Genomic DNA, 12,357 nt, shown 5'->3' on the forward strand with positions numbered 1-12,357 from the left:
CTTCCCTATTCAACATTTTATGTTGCTTCCAATTTTTTTCTATCATTAAAAAAATGCTGCAATAAACGATGTAGTTAGTGTATGACTCTCTGTTCACATTTCTCATATTTTGTTACAATGAACTTTAAAAATGGAATGACTTTCATGAGGTTTTCATGAGTACTATTGATAGCTATATATTGTATAGCATACAATGCTTGGCACAGAGCAGGCATTTAATCATTGGTAGCCATAAATCGGAGATCAAGTAACTAAGAGAACAGACCAATTGTGCCAGCAGAGGGTTAGGAGAGAAATGTGCTCTACTCCATCGGGGAGTGATGTGATCGGGCAGTGTGGGATAAGAAGGATGGGAAGGGATGGGTTGTTTTTGTTCCCAGGAGCAGACGGACCTGCCAGTCCCGAGAATGAAATGATTCTTTACTTTGAACTGAATACAACGATGCCTCCCTCTCAGAAATGCCCTCCCTTTGCTCTTTAGAAACCGGCTATGAGCACACTTAGCTTAATCATGGGGGGTGAGAGGGGTGTTGAAGGACATTGATTAAACTCTTGATTCAAAACCTTCATGTAGCTGAAAACTGTGATTAGAGAAAAACAGGATGAATCATTGTGTTCTTGAAGACTATTTATTAGCTAGTCTCACTCATGGTGAAAAGAAATAAAAAAGTAAATGACATTGAAATAAAATAAGATGAAAATCCCACAACATTTCTCCCCCAAGAGCTTCAGCTGGACTATACAAAATGGACCACTAGGGATTCCGTGTTTGCAGCTGGCTTACAGGAGACCCATCAGAAGAAGAAATAAAGAAGTGACACTTTAATTTCTACTAAGGTATAGGGTCTGCCAGGGTGCAATAAGAAAGTAATGAGGATGATTTTTTTAAACAAAGAAACAAGAATGCTTGTAAGCCTCTGAATGACACCCCTTTGAAGCCCACATGGTTACACTCATGAACTGTTGGGCTCCTCTTTGGAATGAATCTTCTCAATCCAGACAATTCTACCTCATGTCCTTCAGGGTGACCAGTCTCTGTTCTTTAATGGTGGCCTTGATTGCCGAGTATAGTCTGGTCACCAGGAGCTGGACTTGATGAATAAGGAATAATGCAGCTCTGCAATGGAGCCAGGAGATAAAAGCTGTGAATGGTGCAATAATGAGGCTAGTTTTCTTACGCAGGCCCCAGCTGGCCCTGAAGCCTGTCCCCAGAGGTGGCGATCTTTAAACCTGCACCAAGCGCTGTGAGTGAGCATTATGAGAATTCGCACACACCTCCGAGGGCGAGTACATGGAAGGTCGGCATTCCCATAAATGCTTCACCTCTGGGCTGGTTGTCAAAGCCCCGGTTCACTCGTTTAGAGCTCACTGGGAGCTACAGTGGTACTGTTTGTTCTTTCTTGCAAAATGGAAGCCTGTCCATTTAAATGAAATTTACATTTGGTCCAAGAAAGGCCAGTACCTATAAAGGATCTCCTTTCCTTGGAGGGCTGAAGGCCCCCTGGAGGAAACAGGTCCTGAGCACCAGCAATGCACAGGCCAGTCCTCACTGGGTGGCCTCAGGACAGTGACCTGCTGGGTGGGAGATCTGCAGCACCTTGTCACAAAGACTGTCCCTGCAGTGTGTCTCTAGGAGATCAGACACCACCCTGGGGCCTGTCCCAGAGGCGCCCCTTTCCTTCCCCCAGATCCAGAAGCCCTGAGGGCATGCAGGAGAGAAGGTGCCTAGTCCTCTGGGATGGGAGTGTTGCAGTTCCCATGGTAGATCTTAACATGGCCCTCGCACCGGAAGTAGGCCTCGAAGACGTCACTATAGCCATGGTCCCTCCACCAGGTGCAGAGCTGCCGGTTCCAGGTACAGTCCAGCACGTGGAAGAGCTCGGGGTGCTCCATGCCAATCATAGTGAAGAAATCCTGGTCCCCAAGGTGGCCACGGAAGTGATACTTGTCGGTGAGCTGCTGGACCTGCGCTGGCTCCAGCAGGCGGCTGTAGAGCGGGGACTGGCGCATGGCCTCCAGGTTCAGAAGCATCACTCCACTGTTGAAGCCGGGCAGCCCCTCAGGTGGAGGGCCCCCAACCCTGGTCTTGGGGTTCTCATGGCGGAACTGCCAGAATGTGTGCCTGTGAAGGGAGAGAGGGCAGGTTTAGCCTGGTGTGTGGGGGGAAGCAGCTTGCCAGCCCTGCTTCCCTGGGTCTTCATGACCCCCCTGGAGAGAGAGACCATTTTATGGCTATGGAAACCAAGACATTCTGAGGTTCAGAATCTACATCATACCACCAGCAGAGCTGGAACCTGAACCCAGGACTCTGGACTCCAAGCCCCATGTCCTTTCCATCATTCTCTGCTACCTCGGGATAACGATGACAATGACATCATCATCATAATCATCACTGTCATTGTCCTCGTCATAGCTGACATTTGTACAGACTTAGGGTGTACCAGGTACTGTGCCAGATTGGCTCAGTTACTCCTTACAGCAGCCCTAAGAGATGGGTGCTCTAAGAGATGATGCATCATTTCACAGCTGAGGAAACTGACACACAGGGACGCCACCTAACTCCCCCAAAGTCGCACAGCTAGTAAGAAGCAGAAGCAGGGACTAACCCTTGTCCTTGTCTGTGATCTTCAAAGGGAGAGGGGAGAGAAGCGGGAAAGGAATTCTGAATGGTGACCTGGCGAAGACAGAGGAGCTGAACCCAGGCTGAAACAAAATCATTTTCTGCTTTAGAACAAGGCTTATTCACTGAGACTCCAAGTCTAGCATTTCTGAAAGCAGGGCAGGGACTGGAGGACTGGGATGGCTCAGGGCACACACCACGGGCTAGTGAAAAGCAGCTGTAGAAAAGTCTGGGAGGATTGTGGCATTTTAGTGGGAATGTCACCTCAGTTTCAATTGCTCTCTAGGCAGATTTAGAAATCCGATCTAGGTTCAGAGTGCATGGGCTGTTACAGCTAGAGAAACTGCTCTAGGTCCTCTATCCAAATGCTTACATTTGGAGAAGTGAAGAAAGAACTAAAACCCTCCCCCCACAGGGAGTGGCATGGTTAGAGCACTGGTCACTGTTCTCCGACCTCCTTAATATCAAGGTCTTGCGTGTGCTGTAAGGGATGGGCAGGAGGAGGGGCAGAGAGAGCCCGAGCCCACATCCACAGAGATGAGGTCACAGCAGAAGTACCTGGACTTGGAGGAGGGAGGAAAAATGGAGGCCGATTGTCATGGGCAAGGGGCAGGGCTGGGAGGGGTCCCTGCATGGGGAGTGCCTCAGGGCAGCACCGACTCTGCTCCCCAGCCTGGAGACGCCACTGCTCTGGTCCCTGGCAGAGATGCTTCCCTGTGCAATCACAGGATAGGATCTGTGTGGTGCAGGGAAAGGCACAGGGGAAATAAAATCAGACCTGGCCCAGGGTGGCCCACAGTGGGTCCATTTTCCAGCTCCAATACATTTCTCCGTGTTGGGGAATAGAGAGCCTTTGTTGAGGTCTCATGTATCACAAAGGGCGCCAAGAGTTTGATCCCACCGAGGGGAAAAGCATTCCCTTTGGACAGTCCCTACAAGTGGAATACACAGGTTCGTTGTTTGAGTTTTGCTGTAATTGGACTGTGAGTGGAACAGAGCTCTGGCGCCTGCTTGATGATAACAAACCTGGCAAAAATAAGCTTCTGAAGGAAAGTGAGATGCTGTCATCTTTCTAGATACAAAAGCCTGCAGTGATGGGATCGGCCAGAGGTGGGATGCAGTGGCAACTGCTTGTTCATTTTACCCTATTTCTTCCAAGTGGTTAATTTCAAGACCAGGTTACAAGCAGGCTAAAATCCCACCAGACAGATCTGGGCCACCACAATGTGGCAGAGGAGGGACTCTCTGACTAGGGGCAATGGACGCTTCATGTCAGGCACTTGGTTCACCTTCGAGGGGTGAGAGCAGAAACATTTACCAGGAAGGAGGAGAGACCCAAGGAAGGGAGAAAAAGAGAAGCTCTGCAGAGGTCCTGGACCACTCACACTCCATCAAGCCCCCCGGCCAATGTCTACTCCCCAGAGGACCCAGAAGAGGGAGCGCTCGGCCTCCCCGGTGGTGCCGTCTGTGCAGCCTCCCCAGGACTGCCATGGCCTCTCTTCCTCAGCTCCTGGCAGGGCACAGGGAACAGCGGGGCTGCAGGAAAGACAAGGGGACTGACAAGGAATGATGGAAGGTAGATGCAGGCCAGACCACGCAGACTTCAACACTGGAAGCAAAGAGCAGAACAGTGTGAGGGCACAGAGTTGCTGCTGCTGAGCCTACAGCTCCACTGGGCACTGACTCTGCCGCTGCCAGATCTATTGCAGGGTCGAGAGAGGAGCAAGGAACCACAAAGAGGACACTCATGTCTTCAGCAGGCTGGGGAGCACAGAGGCGGTACACAGCCCCAGAACCCTTACCAACCGCAACAGGCAGGCTCCCTAGATCTTCCCTGTCTGCTGCAAGAGCTTGCTGGCTCAGGAGATGGGGCCAGAGGCAGAGAGAAGAGGACAGACATCCTCCCGGGAGACCATAACCCAGCTGGCTCTTTGGGAACATAATGCCCAGCAGTGCCACCCAATCAGGACGAAGAGGCATTTTATAATAAAGAGCCAGGAAGAGCCTGGTCCAGGGCATCAGCACATTATGATTTATAAGGAGAAGCAAAGGAGGAACAGGAAATTGGAAATGCAAGGTGCCCAGTGTGTCTGCTGAGGCAGAAACACAGCCTGAAAAGGAACCAGTCATTCTCTAAGCACAAAATGATTTCCAGAGTGCCCTGTTCAAAGCGTTCCTATTATCCCAAAATGAACCCAGAAAAACAGAGTGGTCGCTTAGGGGAATGGCGGGTTTCTCCGGCCTTCATGCCAGCTGGTTCTCATGGAGCCATCATGACACCTTGGGGTAGAGAATGATGCAGGGAGGTGGAAAGGATGAGGGCTCACGCGAGGCCTGCCCACGTGGTGCCACCTGCTCCTCACGTACCACAGCACAGCACAGGCTGCAAAGCCCTCTCACATTCTTTACCTTAGCTCCTTTTCCCTGACAGTGCAGGGACAACATTGCCAGCATTTTAACAGAGAGGGAACAGAGGTCCTCAGTTTGTCAAGGGCAGGGCTTCTGATCTCTGAGGGCCCTTTTATCTCCGACTGCCTCAGATTCCATGGGCTAATGTTCCAAGGAGCAGCACTTAGATTTCAATCTTATTCCTGAATTTGGCTGGCACACCCCAAGGACAGGGACACTGGGGACCAGACCATTGGGTGATACAGCCGCTGACACTTCACTAGCAGAGGTCAGACCCGAGAGCTGCTCTGAGGCAGGTCAGTGAGGCCCCCAGACCCCTGCTCTTTCCTCACGGGGCCCTGAGCTGACCACATATATTCAGGGACACTGCCAGCGGCACATTCCGAGGCTGCAGGAAACATTTGTATGAATGCAGGTATCTGATTCTGGGTCCTGGAGCTTCTGGAAATTTCTCTGATTAGCCTCCCATGCCCACAATCCATCCATCTTGCCCTAATTGTCTGGATTTGGGCCTGTGTACAGTCTTGTTCCCACTCTACACGGTCACCTGGAAATCTACACTGTAGGGGATACAGTTTCTTCCTCCTTTGCAAACAATTTCAACTAGGAATCAAGCCCCTGTGAAGATGGTCCATTGTAAATACCGGGTCTTTCCAGAAGTCAGTGAGGCCAGTTGGGAAAATACAAATTATGACCCTTCAAGCACATTCTTCCAGTTATGAATGGTGAATTTCCTACGTTTTTTAATACTGAGTATGTCTTAATTAATCATTATTTTAAAAGACTAAAAAACTAGTGAATTCGTTTTCATGAAGAAAACCCATCTTTAAGGAAAGAGATATTTGAAATAATTTCCAAAAGCAAAGTCACATCCTCCCTGAGGTCTTTCCCTGATGATCATGGCCAAGGTCACTCCATAAGGACTCTCAAGTGGACACCCTGGCCAGAGAATCTAAAGCTCATCTTCCCCAGAAAAGAACACATAAGCAATCCCTTCCTCCTCCTCCTGTCACCCCAAACCACAGACCCTTTTGCTTCTGACTCTGCTTGACTTTTCCTCCTGACTTGGCCTTTCTCAGCTCCTGAGGCTCAGAGTTCTCCACTTTCACCTCCAAGAATGGAGAAGAGAGGATGGAAATGTATACTGAGCCTGGGCGGTCTGCACAAGGCTCCCCTGGAAGGTTCTAGAAGCCTGTGCCGACTCAGGCTGAGTTCAAGCTGTAGGCCGTCAGGCAAAGAAGGCTCCATTTTCGGTCCAAGATTCATAAGGATAACATCATGTGTGGCCTTGCCGTGGCTTGCCCCTCCTCGGCCTTGAGCAAAGTCACCAACAGCAAGCAAGGCTGGAAGCACACCGTCTGTGCTGCCTAATCAGCAAAGGCTGGATCAGGAAACACTATTTCTCTTGTGCCCATCTGTAGGCACAAGGCCCAATTAGCTCTTTTTGACTTGCAAGTGACCCTGTCTTCCAGTCCTCCGAGATAAAAGGCCAGGAGTGAAGAGCAACGCTCACTGGCTGCTCAGTACTTCCTCCACCCCAGGTCCTCTGTGGTGACCTGGGGACGGTCTGGCCAGGTGGTTGTCTGGACATCCTGCCACTTGGCTGGGTGATGTGTAACTTCAGACCAATGACACTGTAACTTGGTCCTACCTGAGCTGAGGTTGAAGTTCTGTGGCACAGGCATATGGGAACCACTGACCTGTGGCATCCAACTGGAGAGGGCATGGGCTTCCTGCAGTTGTGGGGCCACTGCAAAGCTTCAGACTGTCCATTTCCCTGGGGCATTCCTTATTGCCTGGCAAGAGTCACAACTGACACTTATTAGGCTCTCTTGATAACAAGGCCTGAAGCAGGCTTAGGTTTCCATTTCTGCTAGACAGAGAAGGTAAGCAATGTTCTCAAAGTCACTGGGCCATTAGTGGTAGGACCAAGAGGGGCCCCTTCTAAAACCACAGTCAACCAGAGCCTGAAGACTCTTAGAGACTCCTAGTTCATGTCCCCATTTTACAGAAGAGAAAGTTGAGTCTTGAAAATTGCCTTACCCAGAGTCACACTGCTGACAGGTCAACCCCACATCCCCAGGCAAATAATTTATCCCTTTTCACATGTGCCTCCATTCAGAAAAGGCAACTGCTCTCTCCCACCCCCCAAATTAAGCCCCATGGCCAGGTGAGGCAGCACTGCTCAGACAATGCCAGCCTTCCAGGAGGCACAGAGTTTGTGCTTTGGATCTGGTGGGGACTCCCTCCTCCAAGCTCACCTCGCCTGTACTTGGAAGGGGAGCCAGATGCCTAATGACTGTTGGGCCTTGCTCAGGGCAGCAGGAGGAACATAAAGCAGGTGGAAGGCATGGGCTGGCCTTGTTGGCAAGAAGACCTCACAAGAAACATGGGTTTGTTTTCAAACACCAGCCCTGCCTGCAGGCCAGCAACTGAGTTTCCCAACCACAACAGCCCCAGAACTTAGAGAGGAGGGCAAGGGGAGGGGGAGGGGCAAGGCAGGGCCTTCTGCTTCACAGGCTGAGCAGGCACCTAGGTGGAGCTGGGGTTAGTCCCCAGTGCTGAAACCAGGTTGCCTGGCAGGACAGGAGAGGACGTCTGGTGTGTTGAGACCCACCAGAGACCCTGCAGGGGAGGCATGCTGCAGAGGATTTCCTCAAAGCCTTCTTCCCACTCCAGCCGCCGCCCTCTCCCCTCCAGAAGGATCCAGCATCAGGGCCTCTGCCCGCTCCAGCCTCTCTGGAGCCTTTCCCTGCACTGGAGGATGCAAATGCCCCTGCTCTGCAAACTCCTGGCATCTCTGGGCCACCCACCCCAGCCTGAGAGAATGGGGGCTCAGAGAAGTGAGATGACCTGGAAGAAGGGCTAGGCAAGAAGGGGAAGGAGACAGGAGGTAACATCTGCTGAACAGACATTTACCTCACTAAACAGGACAGCACTGCCACCCACCCCCCACCCAGAGGTTCCGAGAGGTGAAGACACTCACACAGGGTCACAGAGAAGACTACATTACAGGAATTGGAACTCAGCAGCATGTGTTCCCAACGTCTGTGTTGTGTTTTGCTTATTTGTTTGTTTTAACTCTGCCACACTGGGGCCTTCAGCTGGGGAGAGAGAGTCATGACACTGCACTGGGGTCTCCATTAGATGTGCCAGGCTTTCTAGAGAGCTCTGTGTTATGACCTGTGCAGTGGACTCCTCGTGCTAACCTACAAGACCACAGGGCTCTCTATGGGCATTTGCTAGGGCTGCCACAACAAAGTACCACAGCCTCGGTGGCTTAAACAACAGAAACTGATCCTCTCAGTTCTGGAGGCTGGAAGTCCAAGATCAAGGTGTGGGCAGGGTTGGCTCCCCGCAGGGCTGTGAGGGAGAGTGTGTTCTGCCACCTCCTGGCTTCTGGTGGTTTGCTGGCAATCTGTGGCATTCCTTGTAGAGGCATCACCCTGATCTCTGCCTTCATCTGCACACGGTGCTCTCCCTGGTCCCAATCTCCCCTTCTTATAAAGACACCAGTCATATTGGATTAGGGGCCCACCCTACTCCAGTGTAACCTCATCTTAACCATTACATCTGCAATGACCCTATTCCCAGAAAAGGTCACATTCTGAACAACTGGGGGCTAGGACTCCAGCATATGAATTTTAGGGGACACAATTCAACCATAACACTCTTCAAAAAATGGAGAAAAATATCCCAGCTCATCTTCACCTAGTTCTCACTGTCCACAGGCTCTGAGAACACCTGTGGGGTCCAGAACTGCTCTCGGCAAATTCCATAACCCCTGCTGCTCCCAATGGGCAGAGAGAGAATGAGCCAAGATGGGCCGGAAGCTTCTGTCCAGGAGGATCACAGAGGCGGCAGGTGTCAGTGGACACACAAGCTGCAAGGGAAAGCAAAAGGATTCAGGAACATGTGTGCGGGGAGCAGCCCTGGGCAGCCTGCAGAGAGATATCCAAAAGCCCACACTGTGATGTCTCCTAGTTCTTACTGAGACATGCAACAGAGAACACACTGAGTTGAGAGAAGAAATCAGCAATCACCCAAATATTTAACAGAGCACCTACTGGACCTGACAGACAGGAAAAGAGTAGCACCTCCCTGCCTTCAAGACACTGGTGGCCAACAGGGAGATGAGCTCCCCATGGGAACTCGCCAATGGAGGCAGTCGTGAGATGGAGGGGGGCGCCTGCAGTCTGGAGCCGGGGCCCGGCCTCGAGGGCTGGCTGTGTATGTCACCAGGCCTCTCAGGGCCGTGGTTTGCTTGGCAATGACATGGGAGTGGGACAGGGATGATACTCCCCCATAGAGCTGTGCACAGATGCTGCCCAGCACTGTGCCCATGAGGAGTGGCCCTGACTGTCACGTGGGTGCTCAGCCACAGAAGGGTTGAGGCTACAATGTCCCTCCCTGCCCGGGCCCCTCTCAGGGTGTGGGGGCACCTCATCCACCCAGCTAGACATCTAGAGGTTTCTGTTTCAACACGGCTTCCTGCTTCAGGAGTCTGGAATGATAAAAGTGACCCACACTGTCTGCCTTGTATCCAAAGCTGGACAAGCTATGACTAATCCATCTCTCAGCAACACCTGGCACAGCGCTGGAATCAGAGAGGGCGAAAAACCCTGATGGCAAGGCCTCTGACCTGCCGCAAAATGGCCCTCCAAATACCCACCTTTTCTCTGGTGCAGTTGGTTGGCCTGAGGCCTCCCTATGGCATGGTACAGCCAGGGCCTGGAGGCTGCAGCCCTGTGCCTTCAGAGGTATGCGATGCCCTTCCCCAAAGCTTCAGGCTCCATCCCCATGGAGCACGCGTGTCTCCTGACTCGCTGTTCCCCATGCCCAGCCTGCCTGAGCATCTTGGCCACATGGTCCTCCTCCCACACCTGCTGCCCTGGGGCTCTGAAAACAGGTGGGTGGGGACCCGGGAATTTACCACCACTCAATCCCACAAATAGCCCTAGAGCATGTCGGCACCTGAGCTGGGCTAGGCCCTGGGAGGGCCACATTGAGGAACTGGGGAGGGACAAGGAATAGAGGTGATGGGGCAAGAGTCACTGGAGGATCTGAACCAGCAGACAGCTCTAAGGGTGTCAAGCCTGGGTCACTATGGGAGGTGGGAGACAGTGACAGCAACGGCAAGGCTGGCAGGAGGAAAAGGGGGATGTCCTGCTTGGTCTTGGACATGTGCCAGCAAAAACAATGGCATGGAAAAGCCCAGTAGGTGGCTTGACAGAGAGCAAAGAAGGCATGACAGAACTCTGGAGAGTCCTTACATTTAGGGGGCAAAGGAAGAGGAGTCAAGAAAGATATAGGACCTTGGAGTACCCAGCCACCTGTCCCCGACACTGACAGCCTGAGCGCCAGCCCTTTTTCTGTTGCAGGAACCCCCAAGGAGCTACAGAGACACAGGGACCTTCCCGTCACTGTGCCCACTCCAGCTTCTTGTCCTTCAGCCCTGTGACCCAGGTGCCCAGTCAAAATGCCTCCAGCCTTCCTCCCCAGCTCCCATCCTCACCCAATCCAGGCCTTCTCTGGGCCTCTCTCCCCGCTTAATGCCCTTCGAACCCACTTACTGATATCAACTGCCCATTCTCTGCCTCCTTCAAACACTCTGATCTGGACAGAATGACACCCCAGAGGGTACCAAATACCTCAATACCTCCTCCAAGTAAAGATAAGTCCTGCCGCCACTCTCCCGGGCCTCAGGGATGCACACTACCCCCCTCCCAGGTCCAGAACCGCCCTCCTCTCCATCCACTGCAGCCCTACACCAGCAGTTGGGCACCTCCTTGCTTGTCACCACTGCCCAGCATCCCTATCCCCTTCCTCTGCTCCATCCCAGGCACCCTCAGTAATTTCAATGGCATGACAATGGCCCTTCCCTCATCTGGGCCTCAGGTGCCTCAAACCCCACTGGAGCTGCCCACTCAGCTCTCCAGCGACTGGGAACTGAGATCCCTCTCTGATGGCAACGTCCTGCTCTCACTCCATGGAACCCGCTCGTCAGCCCCTTGGGAATCTCTGGTGCCCACTTCTCCCCACTCTCTAGATCGTGTCAGCCTCTCCTTGATCCTCCTGGCTCTCCACCCAGTCTAAATGCCACACATACCCCGCCCCCCCCCATCTCATCACAAGCTGAGGGTGAGAACTTGGAATGCCACAGGAGGTGACAGAGAGCCAGGAGCCGGACACTCAGCACTAGGGGGTACACGAGGACTGATAATAATGCTAATGGCTAATATTTAGCGAGTACTTACTATGTGCCAGGTCCAGTTTTAAGTCCTTATCTCTCATGTTTTAACACCCAATTGAGGTAAATACTATCATCTCCATCTTAATGAGGAAACTGTGTTAGAGAGATATAAAACATTTGCCCAAGGTCAGAAGAGGAGAGGAGCCAGGCAGAAGATTTGCCAGGAAGAGGGGAGCCTGGGATGCACCTGAGACCAGAGAGGGACAGAGGTGAGAAGACGCGGCAGTGAGGTGGGTGTTAGGGACACTGAAAAGGCTCTGGAAAGGAAGGGGGGAAGTCATCAATGGAGGAAGAGGGGACGGGGTGCAAATAAGGGTTTGAGGAAGATAGAATAGTTTATGAGTCCCCCGGGTAACAAAATCAGGAATCAATACAGAGGAATAAAAGGATTTTCCAGAGTGCTGAAGGCATGAGTGACTCGGGACTCTGGGATTGATCACCGGAATGTGTCATATCCATCTTTATGTCCTGAGGGCCTACATCTCATTCACAGAGGGCCCTGCAGAAAGGTGGGCTTCAAATGGATGGATTATGTGATGTTTAAATCAGAGTAATTAGTACGCTGAACATCACAAAGGTATTGATATTCAACTCTGTACCCCACAGATGTGTACAACCAACTACGTTTCAAAAATACATAAGTGATTTTTAGTATGTTCACAGAGTTATGCAACCATCACCACTACCTAATTCCAGAACATTTTCATCACCCCCCAAAAACCTCTGTGTCCACTAACAGTTGTTCCATTTCTCTCCAACCCTCACCCCAGTCCTGGGCAACCACTAATGTACTTTCTATCTCCATGGATTTACCTATTCTGGACATTTCATATAAATGGAATCATACAATTAAAAAATGATATTTTTTAAATGAATGGATTAATGAATAAATGTGGGAGGGCATCTAAAACAAGCTGGTAGGAATTTTAAAGGGAAGAATGTTGAAGGAAGCTGGTAGCGCCATAGCTCAGAAAGGCAGGTGAGGAGGGGACAATGTGCCCTGGGCCCAGTGAGCTGAGAGCCACAGGTTCTTCACTAGAGGAAGACCTGGTAAGGACAGAGACCTGACAAGGAC

At 51.6% G+C, this 12,357-nt stretch overlaps 1 protein-coding gene across 1 annotated transcript in view; it reads right to left on the reverse strand.

Annotated features, from left to right (window-relative positions):
* Positions 1 to 659: 659 nt before the first annotated feature.
* The window catches only part of XXYLT1 (xyloside xylosyltransferase 1), a 173,126-nt gene continuing 161,428 nt past the window's right edge, over positions 660 to 12,357 (reverse strand). Inside the window, exon 4 of the mRNA XM_063106636.1 lies at positions 660 to 2,122. Coding sequence (XP_062962706.1) covers positions 1,726 to 2,122 — 397 coding nt within the window. The 3' untranslated portion in view covers positions 660 to 1,725. The remainder of the gene's footprint in view (positions 2,123 to 12,357) is intronic.

Source organism: Cynocephalus volans, chromosome 1 (assembly GCF_027409185.1).
Source record: "Cynocephalus volans isolate mCynVol1 chromosome 1, mCynVol1.pri, whole genome shotgun sequence".
Lineage (NCBI taxonomy): Eukaryota > Metazoa > Chordata > Mammalia > Dermoptera > Cynocephalidae > Cynocephalus > Cynocephalus volans.